Genomic DNA, 16,178 nt, shown 5'->3' with positions numbered 1-16,178 from the left:
GGTGAGGACTGTGTTGCTGGTGAGGACTGTGTTGCGGGTGAGGACTGTGTTTTGGGTGAGGACTGTGTTGTGGATGAAGCCTGTGTTGTGTGTGAGGACTGTGGTGTGGGTGAGGACTGTGGTGTATGTGAGGACTGTGTCGCGGGTGAAGAATGTGTCGCTGGTGAGGACTGTGTTGCTGGTGAGCACTGTGTTACGGGTGAGGACTGTGGTGTGTATGAGGATTGTGGTGTGTGTGAGGACTGTCTTGCGAGTATGGGCTGTGTTGCGGGTGAGGACTGCGGTCTGGGTGAGGACTGTGTCGCGGGTGAGGACTGTGTCACGGGTAAGGATTGTGTCGCGGATGAGGGCTGTGTTGCAGGTGAGGGTAGTGTTGCGGGTGAGGACTGTGTTGCTCATGAGGACTGTGTTGCGGGTGAGGACTGTGTTGCGGCTGAGGGCTGTGTTGCTGGTGAGGACTGTGTTGCCGGTGAGGACTGTGTTGCGGTTGAGGGCTGTGTTGTTGGTGAAGAATGTGTCGCGGGTGAGGACTGTGTTGCTGGTGAGGACTGTGTTGCTGGTGAGCACTGTGTTACGGGTGAGGACTGTGGTGTGTATGAGGATTGTGGTGTGTGTGAGGACTGTCTTGCGAGTATGGGCTGTGTTGCGGGTGAGGACTGCGGTCTGGGTGAGGACTGTGTCGCGGGTGAGGACTGTGTCACGGGTAAGGATTGTGTCGCGGATGAGGGCTGTGTTGCAGGTGAGGGTAGTGTTGCGGGTGAGGACTGTGTTGCTCATGAGGACTGTGTTGCGGGTGAGGACTGTGTTGCGGCTGAGGGCTGTGTTGCTGGTGAGGACTGTGTTGCCGGTGAGGACTGTGTTGCGGTTGAGGGCTGTGTTGTTGGAGTTGACAGTGCTGCGGGTGAGGACTGTGTTGCTGGTGAGGATTGTGTTGTTGGTGAGGCCAGTGTAGTTGGTGAGGCCAGTGTTGTTGGTGAGGACAGTGTTGTTGGTGAGGACTGTGTTGCTGGTGAGGACTGTGTTGTTGATGAGGACAGTGTTGCTGTTGAGGACTGTGTTGTGGTTGAGGACTGTGTTGTGGGTGAAGCCTGTGTTGTGGGTGAGGACTGTGGTCTGTGTGAGGACTATGGTGTGTGGGAGGACTGTGGTGTGTGTGAGGACTGTGTCGTGGGTGAAGAATGTGTTGCTAGTGAGGACTGTGTTGTGGTTGAGGACTGTGTTGTGGTTGAGGACTGTGTTGTGGGTGAAGCCTGTGTTGTGGGTGAGGACTGTGGTGTGTGTGAGGACTGTGGTGTGTGGGAGGACTGTGGTGTGTGTGAGGACTGTGTCGCGGGTGAGGAATGTGTCGTGGGTGAGGACAGTGTTGCTGGTGAGGACTTTGTTGCTGGTGAGCACTGTGTTATGGGTGAGGACTGTGGTGTGTGCGTGAGAACTGTGTTGTGTGTTGTTTTAAAAAATTCTCAAGGTCAGGTTCGTAGGAGAGTAGTCTGACACAGAACAAACGACCAAGTGTTGCGGGTGAGGACTGCGGTCTGGGTGAGGACTGTGTCGCAGGTGAGGACCGTGTCACGGGTAAGGATTGTATCGCGGATGAGGGCTGTGTGACAGGTGAGGGTAGTGTTGCGGGTGAGGACTGTGTTGCTCGTGAGGACTGTGTTGCGGGTGAGAACTGTGTTGCGGGTGAGGGCTGTGTTGCTGGTGAGGACTGTGTTGCGGGTGAGGACTGTGTTGTGGTTGAGGACTGTGTTGTTGGTGTTGACAGTGCTGCGGGTGAGGCCAGTGTTGCTGGTGAGGCCAGTGTTGTTGGTGAGGACTGTGTTGTTAGTGAGGACTGTGTTGCGGTGTGTGTGAGGACTGTGGTGTGTGGGAGGACTGTGGTGTGTGTGAGGACTGTGTCGCGGGTGAGGACTGTGTCACGGGTGAGGACTGTGTAGTGGGTGAAGCCTGTGTTGTGGGTGAGGACTGTGGTCTGTGTGAAGACTATGGTGTGTGGGAGGACTGTGGTGTGTGTGAGGACTGTGTCGCGGGTGAAGAATGTGTTGCTGGTGAGGACTGTGTTGTGGTTGAGGACTGTGTTGTGGTTCAGGACTGTGTTGTGGGTGAGGCCTGTGTTGCTGGTGAGGACTGTGGTGTGTGTGAGGACTGTGGTGTGTGGGAGGACTGTGTTGCTCGTGAGGACTGTGTCGCGGGTGAGGACTGTGTTGCTGGTGAGGACTGTGTTGCGGGTGATCACTGTGTTACGGGTGAGGACTGTGTTGCTGGTGAGGCCAGTGTTGTTGGTGAGGACTGTGTTGTTAGTGAGGACTGTGTTGCTGGTGAGGACTGTGTTGTTGGTGAGGACAGTGTTGCTGGTGAGGACTGTGTTGTGGTTGAGGACTGTGTTGTGGGTGAAGCCTGTGTTGTGGGTGAGGACTGTTGTTGCGGGTGGGGACTGTGTTGTTGGTAAGGGCTGTTTTGCTAGTGAGGGCTGTGTTGAGGGTGAGGGCTGTGTTGTGGGTGAGGACTGTGTTGCGGGTGGGAACTGTGTTGTTGGTGGGGGCTGTTTTGTGGCTGAGGGCTGTGTTGTGGGTGAGGACTGTTTGCTGGTGAGGACTGTTGTTGTTGAGGCCTATGTTTTTGGTGAGGACTGTGTTGTTGGTGAGCACTGTTTGCTGGTGAGGACTGTGTTGTTGGTGAGGACTATGTTGGTGAGGACAGTGTTGTGGGTGAGGACTGTGTTGCTGGTGAGGACTGTGTTGCTGGTGAGGAATGTTGTTGGTGAGGACTGTGTTGCAGGTGAGGACTGTGCTGCGGGTGAAGGCTGTGTTGCGGGTGAGGGCTGCTTTGCTAGTGAGGGCTGTGTTGAGGGTGAGGGCTGTGTTGTGGGTGAGGATTGTGTTGCAGGTGGGAACTGTGTTGTTGTTAAGGGCTGTTTTGCGGCTGATGGCTCTGTTGAGGGTGAGGGCTGTGTTGTGGGTGAGGACTGTGTTGCTGGTGAGGACTGTGTTGTTGGTGAGCACTGTTTGCTGGTGAGGACTGTGTTGTTGGTGAGGACTATGTTGTTGGTGAGGACAGTATTGTGGGTGAGGACTGTGTTGCTGGTGAGGACTGTGTTGCTGGTGAGGACTGTGTTGCTGGTGAGGACTGTGTTGTTGGTGAGGACAGTGTTATGGGTGAGGACTTTGGTGCTGGTGAGGACTGTGTTGCTGGTGAGGACTGTGTAGTTGGTGAGGACAGTGTTGTGTACGAGGACTGTGTTGCTGGTGAAGACTGTGTTGCTGGTGAGGACTGTTGTTGGTGAGGACTGTGTTGCGGGTGAGGGCTGTGTTTCAGGTGAAGGCTGTGTTGCGGGGTGAGGACTATGTTGCTGGTGAGGACTGTTTTGCTGGTGAGGACTGTGTTGTGGGTGAGGACTGTGTTGCGGGTGAGGACTGTGTTGCGGGTGAGGACTGTGTTGCGGGTGAGGACTGTGTTGCGGGTGGGGACTGTGTTGTTGGTGAGCACTGTGTTGCTGGTGAGGACTGTTGTTGGTGAGGACTATGTTGTTGGTGAAGACTGTGTTGCTGGTGAGGACTGTGTTGTTGGTGAGGACTGTGTTGCGGGTGAGCACTGTGTTGCTGGTGTGGACTGTGTTATTGGTGAGGACTATGTTGTTGGTGAGGACTGTTGTTGGTGAGGACTGTGTTGCTGGTGAACACTGTTGTTGGTGAGGACTGTGTTGTTGGTGAGGACTGTGTTGCTGGTGAGGACTATGTTGTTGGTGAGGACTATGTTGTTGGTGAAGACTGTGTTGCTGGTGAAGACTGTTGTTGGTGAGGACTATGTTGTTGGTGAAGACTGTGTTGCTGGTGAGGACTATGTTGTTGGTGAGGACTGTTGTTGGTGAAGACTGTTGTTGGTGAGGACTATGTTGTTGGTGAAGACTGTGTTGTTGGTGAGGACTGTGTTGCCGGTGAGGGCTGTGTTGTGTGTGAGGGCTGTGTTGTTGGTGAGGACTGTGTTGCGGGTGAGGGCTGTGTTGTAGGTGAGGACTGTGTTGCGGGTGAGGGCTGAGTTGCGGGTGAGGGCTGAGTTGCGGGTGAGGGCTGTGTTGCGGATGAGGGCTGTGTTGTAGGTGAGGGCTGCATTGCTGGTGAGGACTATGTTGTTGGTGAGGACTGTGTTGTTGATGAGGACTGTGTTGCTGGTGAGGGCTGTGTTGTTGGTGAGGACTATGTTGTTGATGAGGACTGTGTTGCTGGTGAGGACTGTTTTGCTGGTGAGGACTGTGTTGTTGGTGAGGACTATGTTGTTGGTGAGGACAGTGTTGTGGGTGAGGACTGTGTTGCCCATGAGGACTGTGTTGCTGGTGAGGACTGTGTTGCTGGTGAAGACTGTTGTTGGTGAGGACTGTGTTGCGGGTGAGGGCTGTGTTGCGGGTGAGGGCTGTGTTGTAGGTGAGGGCTGTGTTGTAGGTGAGGGCTGCATTGCTGGTGAGGACTATGTTGTTGGTGAGGACTGTGTTGTTGATGAGGACTGTGTTGCTGGTGAGGGCTGTGTTGTTGGTGAGGACTATGTTGTTGGTGAGGACAGTATTGTGGGTGAGGACTGTGATGCTGGTGAGGACTGTGTTGCTGGTGAAGACTGTTGTTGGTGAGGACTGTGTTGCGGGTGAGGGCTGTGTTGTAGGTGAGGACTGTGTTGCGGGTGAGGGCTGTGTTGTAGGTGAGGACTGTGTTGCGGGTGAGGGCTGTGTTGTAGGTGAGGACTGTGTTGCGGGTGAGGGCTGTGTTGTAGGTGAGGACTGTGTTGCGGGTGAGGGCTGTGTTGTAGGTGAGGACTGTGTTGCGGGTGAGGGCTGTGTTGTAGGTGAGGACTGTGTTGCGGGTGAGGGCTGTGTTGTAGGTGAGGACTGTGTTGCGGGTGAGGGCTGTGTTGTAGGTGAGGACTGTGTTGCGGGTGAGGGCTGTGTTGTAGGTGAGGACTGTGTTGCGGGGGGTTGTTTTGCAGGGAGGTCTGTGTTGAGGGTGAGAGCTGTGTTGTGGGTGAGGACTGTGTTGCGGGTGAGGACTGTGTTATTGGTGAGGGCTGTTTTGCGGGTGACGGCTGTGTTGAGGGTGAGGGCTGTGTTGTGGGTGAGGACTGTGCTGCAGGTGAGGAATGTGTTGTTGGTGAGCGCTGTGTTGTGGGAGATGGCTATATTGTGTGTGAGGACTATGTTGTTGCTGTGAAGTAGAAGGAAGATTCTGCCCTTTTATCTGAGCAATAATCATACAGTCACACAACCTTTCACCCTATCTCCATTTTAAGGCGTCTTGCTCCGCTGGTACAATGGGTCACTTTCCATTTGGCAATTTTCTTGACAATCGCTTGACGCTATTTCCTTCCATTAATGTCTCACCCAGACACATCTCAAACAAATGTTTGACACAGCTCAATTATGACTTGACCTGAGTTTCTTTGCCTCATGGCATCACCAGCCTTGCAGGGTCAGCTTCCTATCTTACACATCCACAACGTTTTGCTTTTGTATCTTTCTCCTCAATAACATCTTAATTGCTGGGGCTTCCCACTAGACCCAACTGCATGGACACAGTTCCCATGGTCACCTTGCTTTTAAAGAGCTCTTTGTCTCTGAGCGATACCGTGTTTGCCTCCTATCTCTCTCCCTCTGGAGGTTAGAAACCCTTCAAGTCAGCAAGCAATGTGACAACTATTTCTCCATGTGACTTGCTAGATATTTAGCTGAAATCACATGGCTCCTTGTAATGTTGTGGTTAGATTCAACATTCTGAATTCTGACCTTTAAAAAAAAACAGAGGCCTGATTTCAATCAAATCAATTTTTCCTCCACCTTAGAAATAATAATAAAATGTTGTGAACCCTCAAAATACCACGCAAGCCAATGCAAAATCATCAGATTGTGTGGAACTTAAGCCTTTCAGAACAGTTACCAGTACAACAGTAGGGAGTGTACTGCTGCTTTGTCTGCTAATCATAGAATCCCTACAGTGTGGAAACAGACCCTTCACATCCAACAAGTCCATACTGACCCTCCCAACAGCATCCCACTCAGATGGATTCCCCCACCCTATATTTCCCCCTGACTTACCCATCCCTGAACACTATGGGCAATTTAGCATGGCAAATTCACCTGACCTGCACATCTTTGGATTGTGGGAAGAAACCAGAGCACCCGGAGGAAACCCACACAGATATGAGAATGTGAAAACTCCACACATAGAGTCGCTCGAGGCTGGAATTGAACCTGGGTCCCTGGCGCTGTGAGGCAGCAGTGCTAACCACTGAGCCACCATGCCACCCAGTGTTCGGACTGCACTGATAATTTTAATGCCACATTCCTGCTAACAGAGATTAAAGATTGATTGCAATGTGTTTGTGTTAAAGGTTATGGTTTGTGATCTTGTTATTGTGCTCCAGATTTCGGGAGTCAGACGTGACTGTACCCGATCCCCATTCTGCAAGATTCTCCCAACTTTGAGCATCTATTATCAGGAGATCGTGAGACTCACAATTCAAGCCAACTAACTGTGCCCCTCAGTTTCCAACACCAAGCACTGCACTTTTATTCATTTCAGTGGGAGCCTGTTGGACTGAGGGTACACTGTAGCTATTCTGGACTTCACTACCTTCGGGAGCACAATATTCTGTTAACTCACAGCTCATCTTCCCTTTATCTCTCCTGTAGGTGACCGAGGGCATTGTGCCTGCGATGTGGAGGGAGCTTCTCATGTTGGTCCCCGGGGTCCTGCTGGAGCCCCAGGCTATCCAGGCATACCCGGGGTGGCTGGGCAGCTGGGAGATGAAGGATCACCAGGTCCTTTTGGAGCACCAGGGATTCAAGTAAGTATTCCGACTTTAATCTTATCCCTGGGTTGGGACACCTGTATATGAATCAGTTGTTCAAATGAGGTTCTCTGAATCTCAATCGACTACTTTGTGAATTACCTAATGGAACTTTCACTGCTATTCTTAATATTCATCACAAAGAACAGGATAAGTGACTTGAAAAAAGCAACAAAATTTATTCTTTTATTTTCCTTCAATGCACTTTGAACAGAGAGCATGCCTGGCATGTTGGAATAGGGCAGATGGTATGTGCCCAGCAGGTTGCCACGGAGACAGTATTTCTGTGCTGCATTGAGCAGGACATCAAGCAGAACACCCCTACTTTTCTTGAAAAATAGTATCAAGGGGATTTTTTATATTGACTTGAGAAGACAAACAGGATATTTGCTTAATATCTAATCTAAAAAACATAATCTCTTTTAGTCCTGACCCTCTGACAGTGCAGCACTCCCTCAGTACTGAACCTCCGGCAGTGCAGCACTCCCTCAGTACTGACCCTCTGACAGTGCAGTGCTCCCTCAGTACTGACCCTCTGACAGTGCAGCACTCCCTCAGTACTGACCCTCTGACAGTGCAATACTCCCTCAGTACTGACCCTCCGACAGTGCAGCACTCCCTCAGGACTGACCCTCCAACAGTGCAGCACTTCCTCAGCACTGACCCTCTGACGGTGCAATGCTCCCTCAGCACTGCTCTGGAATGTTTGCCTGATTTTGCTGAAGTTTCTGGAGAGATACTTGAAGTCACAACCTTAAAGCTCTGAGACAACAGTGCTGCTCACAAAGCCACATCATCATGGTGGCTAATACAATGCAAGTTCTTCGTGATCTGAGGTGCACCTTTAAGCATTACCTGCATTATGTTTTAACTTGACATCTGGGTTTGTCAGTGTTTAACATCGAGCAGACTAAGTGATTGATTTGTTGTTCACATTGTTCCTCACAGGGAGTGACTGGTGAGGCTGGAGCCCATGGCCCTAAAGGACAGAAAGGAGATTCCGTTTTCATCTCCACCATAACCACGAAAGGTAACAGATTGAGGGCAGCCACATGGGGCAGAATGTTTCTCAATTGGCAGCTCAACAAACATCACCTCATGATGCTGCCAAAACAACCAGTCATGTGGTGGATCAAGAGTACATGGTGTGAAAGGTTTGGGAGGTGGGAGGGGTAGAATGATGCAGGCTGGAGTAGGAAATGGAGACATGATGATGATGGAGGGAGGGGTGATGGAAAAGGGAGGGAGGGAGGAAGGAAAAGATGGCAGAAGGAGGAGAGGATGCCTGAGGCTGGGATGGATGGTGCAGGGACAGAGTGAGTGGTGGAGGAGAGGACGCCAGAGGTTGGGATGGATAGTGCAGGGAGAGGGGAAGACAGAGGCTGGGTGGATGGTGCAGGGAGTGGGGGAAGGCAGAGGCTGGGTGGATGGTGCAGGGAGGGGGTGAGTTGTGGAGGGGAGGAAGGCAGAGGGATGGGAAGGGTCACGGAGGATTTTGAGGGCCAAGGGTGTAGATTGTATTACCTTGACAACATAAGTTGCCAATATGAGGACAGGAATGAATTTAAAGGGATATCTAAGCTGCAATGAGACATGTCTCTCAAAAAAAAGTGTATCAGTAGTTTACTTATAAACCTTCAAGACCAGATGTTAAATGAATAGTTTGTGATCTGCTTCATGGGACAGAGATTCACAGATAAGTGAGGAAGTCCATCCTCTGGCGTCAATCTCTACGCTTCCCTCAGTACTACCCATGGCATCCCGTTGTATTCCCTGTGCACTGATGTCCTGTTATCCTGATGTCTGACAGCTCAGAGTCTGCTTTGGCAGAAATCAGGGGCTGCGTTATCGTGGACTTGTGTGAGGGATTCACTTGGTCCTCCCCAAAGATACAGGGAAGACGAATGGAGCTCCCCCTCTGATCTGATGCCTCTCCCTCACATAACAAGCAAACTTCTCCTGTTAGAGAGCAGAGTCTGCGACTGTGGGGCGGTGATGTGCTGACTAGTTGGAGGTAGAGATGGCAGGGAATGTTGGCTGTGTGGCTGTCAGTATTAGATTACTTACAATGTGGAAGCAGGCCCTTCGGCCCAACAAGTCCACACCGACCCTCCAAAGAGCAACCCACCCAGACCCATTCCCCTACATTTACCCCTTCACCTAACAGTACGGGCAATTTAGTATGGCCAATTCACCTAAGCTGCACATCTTTGGACTGTGGGAGGAAACTGGAGCACCCGGAGGAAACTCACACAGACACGGGGAGAATGTGCAAACTCCACACAGACAGTTGCCTGAGGTAGGAATTGAACCTGGGTCCCTGGCGCTGTGAGGCAGCAGTGCAAACCACTGTGCCACCGTGCCGCCCATATTGTAGACCTGTGGATGAGAGATGGTGTTCAACTGTTCTGTGTCAGTCCTGAGTGTCAGTGAGTGAGTGCTGTTGGGTGAGTGACAGAGATTGGTGTATGAAGTAGGATGACAAATTGTTGTCATGATGCTATCAAGTGAGAACTCATTCACTGATACTCACACGTGTTTCAAGGTACACATATGTTTGCTCACATTGCTGCCACCACCCCAGTGCAAGTCTTGGGTAGTGGAGTCCCAAGAGATAAGCTCCAATTCCCACTTCAGGCTGTTCCTGGAATATTTCTCCTCCATCAGGAGAAACATTGACTCCCTCTTGGACCCCAAAGTGCAGAGCATCCAGCGGTAATGTCATTAAATTAAGCAATCTTCTGCTTATCCTATTTCTAATGGGGTCATACAGTCATACAGCACAGAAACAGACCCTTCAGCCCAATTCAAATCCTTCAACTGATGTCCCTCCAGCCATGGTTTCAGATGTATAAGCTTCTTTTAATAATCAGAGCCTCTTTAGAGACAGCATGCTGGCTGGAGACCTAATTTCTCAGCCATTCCGCTGGGTCCTCCCCTGAGCATAGCAGGGATGAAGCAGCACTGGAGTAACTCCAGTAGATGAGAACTGATCTACAACTCACAAATCATCAGCCCTGCATCCCCCAACTCAGCTCCAACCAATTTTGTGTCCAGGATTTTGGATGGTATTCCATTCATTGTTCTCACGATTAGAAGAATTGACTCACAATTCAGTCACACATACTCAAATTCCAAACACGGTGGAAGTTAACTGTACATGCCTCTTCATGAAGGTTCCAAAGGAGACCAAGGACAGCCAGGATTAACAGGACAACCCGGACAGCCTGGTATTCCAGGAAATAATGGGAAACCAGGCAGACAAGGATATCCAGGAATCCCAGTAAGTTACTGCATTGACTTCCTAATCACCTCTGCAAACCTGACTGAACACATTGTACAGTTTATGGAGCAGATAGATTTTCATATGTCAGGGCGGTGGAAGCAGATTCAAACGTATTTTCCCAATGGGAACTGGATAACTGTTTGGTCAGGAGAAACGTGCAGGATTTCAGGGGAAGTGCAGGGAGAATGAGTCTGATGGCATAGCATTTGCAAAACAAAAAGGCAGCTAGAACACAAAGGAGCGAATGGCTTCATCCTTTGACATGTCATCCTCTGATCCAGCAAAAATGTCACCTGAGCAGTGCTGCTCCCACCTCAGTGACTGTAATCACATCCCCACTCACAGGCTTCACTTCTCTTGACACTGGATTTGCTCAGATTATTCTCCTTTGCAGCTCAGGGCTGTTGTTGTAAATGTATTGATGGTCCTCCACATGCTGCAGCCACAGATGGTTTATGCACATCAGTTGCTCTTTCTGCTGCATGTGCTGAAGCTGCGGTTTTGCCATTGGATGCATTGTAGTTGCTGTGCTGCTGCTGAATTTGTTGCAGCTGCGTCGCGTTGTTGTATGTACTCAATGTGCAATGTGTATTGCAGCTGCACTGGTTGCTATTAAACTTGCTGCAGCTGCCGTGTTGACGTTTTATGCACTGGATGTGCTATTGTTGCTATTCTATGTGCTGTAAGTGCAGTGCGCTGTTCCATGTGGTGAAGCTGCAATGTTGCCATTGAATAAGCTGTAGCTGCAATGTTGCTAAAATGTGTAATGCATGGCTACATTTACACCTATTGGAAGTGCATCACCGCTGTTTTGTGTGTTGCATGTGCAGTGTTGTTGTATTTGCTTCAGCTGGTGTGTTACTGTTGTATGCACTGGAGCCGCAGTGTTGTATGTGTTGGAGCTGCAGTGTTGTATGCACTGGAGCCGCAGTGTTGTATGTGCTGGAGCTTTAGTATTGTGTTGTATGTTTTAGAGCTGCAGTGTTGTCTGTGTTAGAACTACAATGTTGATATTGAATGCATTGGAACTGTGGTGTTATGTTGCATGTTTTGGAGCTGCAGCATTGTATGCAGTTGAGCAACGGTGTTGTGTCATATCTATTTGAGCTGCGGTGTTGTGTTGTACATGCTGGAGCTGCAGTGTTGATACTGTAGGCATTGGAGCTGCAGTGTTGTACTTGCTAGAGTGATAGTGTTAATATTGTAGGCATTGGAGCTCTGGTGTTGCACTGTATGCATAAAGCTGCAGTGTTGCTGTTGTATGTATGTTTCAGTTAGAGTGCAGCACAAGCTGATGTGGTCAATCCTGAGTGAGTAGCAGGGCAATGACCAATATTATCGATGAACTCAGCATAGATGTCTTTCCAGATCTGAGCTCTGAAGACCCCCCTGGCCCTACCCCAGTCTCCTCTGCACCAGCAGTGACGGCCAAGCGGACAGGTGTTCATGCTCTAAACCCTGGAATGACCTCCCCAAACCTCTCAGCCTTTAGAATGATCCTTTAAATCCATCTCATTGACCAAACTTGTCTTAATTTTTGGGAAAATGTTACTTTGTTATAGGTGCTGTACAGATGGGAAGTGCCACTTACTCAACTTCTCCCTGTATAAGATATGGTGACCCTAAGATTAAACTGACCACCAGTTCCGCCCTCCCACCCCACCCCACCCCACTCTCTCTCTCTCTTTGTCTCTCGTTGGACTGATAGGGTAATGGTAGCGTTACCTTTTATAGATGGGAGTTGTTTTTTGTTAAGATGCTGTTGTGCTGATGCCTGGTCAGTTGTCTGAACAGATGATATAACCTGTATTCCAGGGCGATGCTTTGGAAGGTTACCCTGGTGATGTTGGTAGCCCGGGTGTCCCGGGCAGAAAAGGAATCCCAGGGAGACCTGGCCTGCCAGGGGTTGGCATTCAGGGACCTCGGGGAAGACCAGGGCCTCCTGGTGACTTTGGACCTGCTGGTACACCAGGAATTCCAGGACTTCCAGGCATCCCTGGAACTCCAGGTAAGTGTTGCACCTTCCAGGCCTTAACTCCACCAATGGTTGCATAGCTAAGAAACTTTCCTTTAAATAGAAGGCACAAAGTTAAGGGCTTCCAAAACATGCCCCAGTGTTGCACCAATTGGGACTATACTGGCATTCTTCACCCATATTTCCTTTTGATCTCTTTGTTCAATTGGTATCAGGCCTCATTCTGATGGCCTGCTGCTGACTCCTATCAGGGGTGATTCTGTGATTGGATATCCCAGTGAATCTTAGGTGAGCACTCCATAATGACAGGTCTGGCTTGTTTTAATGGAAAGAGTGTCACAGGGCTTGGGCTCACAATGTCCAAAGATCTGTCTTCTCCAAGAAACTGGCCTGAGCACCAGATTGCCCTGGTTTTCCACACCTTTCTCCAATATTTGTTTTGAGACGATGAGGTGACTCTGGGAAGCTAACCACCTCTTGTACCGGAGAGAGTGGAAACCTAGTTTCAGAACATGAGACTGAGTGTCGCCAGTGCTATCACAAAAGATCAGATTTACCAAATCCTGTTTCACCAGTTGCTAACTAGTTTGTCAATGCCCTCTGGGTTGAACAAGAGCCAGGGAGAAGATTATAAATCTTATGAAGAACATTCTCCATAAAAATCTCCGTAGTGACATGTAAATTGTTATCTTTAGTGAGTGTTTTTAACCTTGTTACCACCCCATTCAATATCATTAAAATTTCCACTTGTTTCTGTTGAATGGTAGGTGACTGCATTGACAGACAGGAAATCCTGCCGGTGGGCAGTGGTATCCCAGGATTCCAACCAGGTAGAGGATACCTATCCATCTCCAATTAATCATCTTTTACCTGCTTATCTTTCTCTGATACTGACATCAATCAGCACAGTCCAGAAGGACACCCGAAGAGTGAGAACTGAATGCCAGGTCCTCTGGTTGGTGTATCAGTGACAAAGTGGGGTCACAGCTCTCCCTGGGACCTTGAAAAGGGGACATTGATGGGAAATGGACAATTGGCACAGGGCATGGATAATGACAGAGGGGCTATTGAGGTAGAAACTAGAACATAATTTAACTGAGAATTGGAGAAGTATTTAAAAAGAGAAAAAAATGGGTAAAAGGAAAATTAATGTAATTAAATTGCACAGCTTCACTTGAAGATTGGTACAATGGATTGAATGGCCTCCTGCTCTTTAATCTCTGTGATTCTATATGGAAATAAATTGTTTGCATGATTGAGGGCCAAGGGTATTGTTTTTGTTCCTTTGTATACCTCTGTTTAGTTTAGCGATATTGGCTCCATGTAATTGGTACAACAGAGTCGAGTCTTACCTCTGACTTAAAATCCTCAACGTTTAGGCATAAAGCTACAATGGGAGAGCCATTCGTATCCAGCCCAGCATGACGCTAACACACAGGGCAAGTAAACCTCAACAGCCCCTCTATCATTAACTATGTTCTGTGATAACAGACTGACTAACAAGATAACAGACGGGCAATCACAGACTGCAGACATCTGATTTCCTGACCTATACCCACTGGTGTAATAATTGTTATCTTGTGTTCACAGCTACTGGGCAAATCTTGGAGTCCGAATGACACATTATAATGAACTGTTTTCGATACCGAGTTAGATTAGATTAGATTCCCTACGGTGTGGATACAGGCCGTCCGGCATAACAAGTCCACACCAACCCTCCAAAGAGTAACCCACCCAGACTCATTTCCCTACATTCACCCCTGCCTAACACAGTGGGCAATTTAGCATGGCCAGTCTACCTGACCAGTACATCATTTGACTGTGGGAAGAAACTGGAGCACCCAGAGGAAATCAATGCAGACACGGGGAGAATGTGCAAATTCCACACACAGTCGCCCGAGGCTGGAGTCAAACCTGGGTCCTTGGCGCTGTGAGGCAGCAGTGCTAACCACTGAGCCACCGTGTCACATTGAGGGTCAGTGGATGTATATCACCTGGACAGCAATGAATCAAGAACCCAGCCCAGCACCACATTTTCAGGGGCAATTATGATGGACAATATACCTGCCGAGGCAATGATGCTCACATCCAGCACGTATGCATGTACATTGTGCATTTCATTATTAATCCATAAAAGGGTTTTGATTTTTGGGGTCTACACTGAATTTGTGGAGATTAATTTGTGTTGTTTGTGAATCTTTACAGCAATTCCCTGTGGAACTCCAGGACTTCCAGGACTGAGGGGCCCACCAGGTTTGCCCGGAGATAAAGGTATAATGTTTTAGACTGACCTCGATCCCAGGGACAGGTCGTGATTGACACCAACTCACGTAAAGTTATTGGGCCCTCTCACTTCAAAATTATTTTTATGTTGCAGGTGAGAAAGGTCCACAGGGATTCCCAGGATTATCCCGACCAGGATACCCAGGAAGGAAAGGTTATGTTGGTGCTCCAGGGCCAGGAATTCCAGGGCCACCAGGTTATTCTTCCCCATTGCTGTAGTATTTGAAGTGAAGATGTGGTGGAACCATGGATCAGGAAGTGACCATTTGTTCCCTTAACCTTGTTTTAACAATAGTTGGTCTGTGACCTAACTCCAAATACATACCTTGGTTCTATAGTTTTATTACCCTTACCCTTAAGGCATTTGACACAGTTTTAATATGACAGATAATTTTGCTGGATCATTTCATACAGTCAGAGATTCAGTTAAAAGTCTAGCCACATTGTGTCCATCCTATTGAAGGCAGTGGGACATGGATCCCTCTGAATGATTAATTCTGGATTTCTGTCTGCCTTCTAACTGAAAAAGCAAAACTTCTTTATAGGTTATATTCGTTTCTCTTTCTCTCTCTCTCTCTCTCTCTCTGTCTATCTCTCTGTTGTTAATTTAGGACAGCTCTATTTTAATTGGTTTATGGCCAAATTAAACTCACTGATTTCTTATTGACACCATTTTAGGTGTCAGCCCGTGAAATTGATCAGGAATCATTGAATGAACTGAATTCCTCTTCGGTGCAATATTTTAATAAGCTGGATGGAATCTGTAGCTGGATTCAATGCTGCAAGAAGAAAGATATATCACGTGTCTAGATTCCATTAGTTGTTCTGCATTTAAAGTTTAATAGTGTTTGTTCCTTTAAAAAACAAGAGCCAGGAAGTTATGATGGAGCTGTATATAATGTTGGTTAGGTCACAGCTGGAATACTTGTACAGTTCTGGTCACTATAAGAAGATGTGATTGCACTTGACAGGGTACAGAGGAGATTCCCCAGGATATTGTCTGGGCTGGAGTTATGAAGGGAAATTGGATATACTGGGGTTATTTTCCTTGGAGCAGACAAAGTTGAAGGGAGGGGCTGGTGGAATCTGACTGAAGTAAGCAAAGTTCTGATGGGTAGAGAGTAGAAAGGGAGAAAATGCTCCTCTTTGTAGAGGGTTCAGTAACCAGAGGGGTACAGTTCTAAGGCAAGGAGTAGGAGATTTAGAGGGGATTTGGGGAAAGGCTTTTTTCCAACCCAGAGTGTTACGGCTCCCTAGAACTCATTGCCTAAAAGGGAGGAAGCTATCAAGATATTTAAGAAGTATTCAGATGAACACTTGAAATGTCATTGAATACAAGACTCTTGGGAAAAGAGATTAGAATAGATGGATGTTTGATGATTGGCAAACAATGGGCCAAAGGGCCTCTTTCTGTGCTGTCAAAACTCTTTGAGTTTACGCGTTGCAATGTAGGCCTCATCCAGAAAAAAAGATGGCAGATTTTGCTCTCAAAAGGTCGTTCATGAAACAGATTTGTCTTCATGACAAACTGACAATTCCATATTAACTTCTACTGAGCCCAACTACTTCTTTGCAGATCTGTTATTAAACATTATTACTGTGATGGTGGAAGTTGGGCTCAACATTTAATGAAATCCTTACAGGGAACTGGATGAACATTTGAAGAGAGAAAATCTCCAGGAATGTGGGAAAAGAGGAGTGGATGAGGACTGAGTTGGATTGCTCTTCCAGAGAGCTGGCATAGGTTCAATGGACTTATAACACTGTTAACTGCAATTCCATTGTACAGTGAGGGACATCACCTCATAT

General features: G+C 48.3%; 1 protein-coding gene across 1 annotated transcript in view; it reads left to right on the top strand.

The window, feature by feature from the left end:
- LOC122550471 (collagen alpha-2(IV) chain-like) overlaps window positions 1-16,178 on the top strand; it is a 122,018-nt gene that overhangs the window by 44,205 nt on the left and 61,635 nt on the right. The window contains exons 16-22 of the mRNA XM_043691237.1: window positions 6,668-6,822; window positions 7,774-7,855; window positions 10,002-10,108; window positions 11,927-12,119; window positions 12,854-12,916; window positions 14,292-14,357; window positions 14,464-14,565. Coding sequence (XP_043547172.1) covers window positions 6,668-6,822; window positions 7,774-7,855; window positions 10,002-10,108; window positions 11,927-12,119; window positions 12,854-12,916; window positions 14,292-14,357; window positions 14,464-14,565 — 768 coding nt within the window. The remainder of the gene's footprint in view (window positions 1-6,667; window positions 6,823-7,773; window positions 7,856-10,001; window positions 10,109-11,926; window positions 12,120-12,853; window positions 12,917-14,291; window positions 14,358-14,463; window positions 14,566-16,178) is intronic.

This window comes from Chiloscyllium plagiosum, chromosome 6, assembly GCF_004010195.1.
Source record: "Chiloscyllium plagiosum isolate BGI_BamShark_2017 chromosome 6, ASM401019v2, whole genome shotgun sequence".
In the NCBI taxonomy this organism is placed as follows: Eukaryota; Metazoa; Chordata; class Chondrichthyes; order Orectolobiformes; family Hemiscylliidae; genus Chiloscyllium; species Chiloscyllium plagiosum.
Note: the sequence above shows the minus strand (reverse complement) of the source record. Positions and strands in the feature narration are given on the sequence as shown.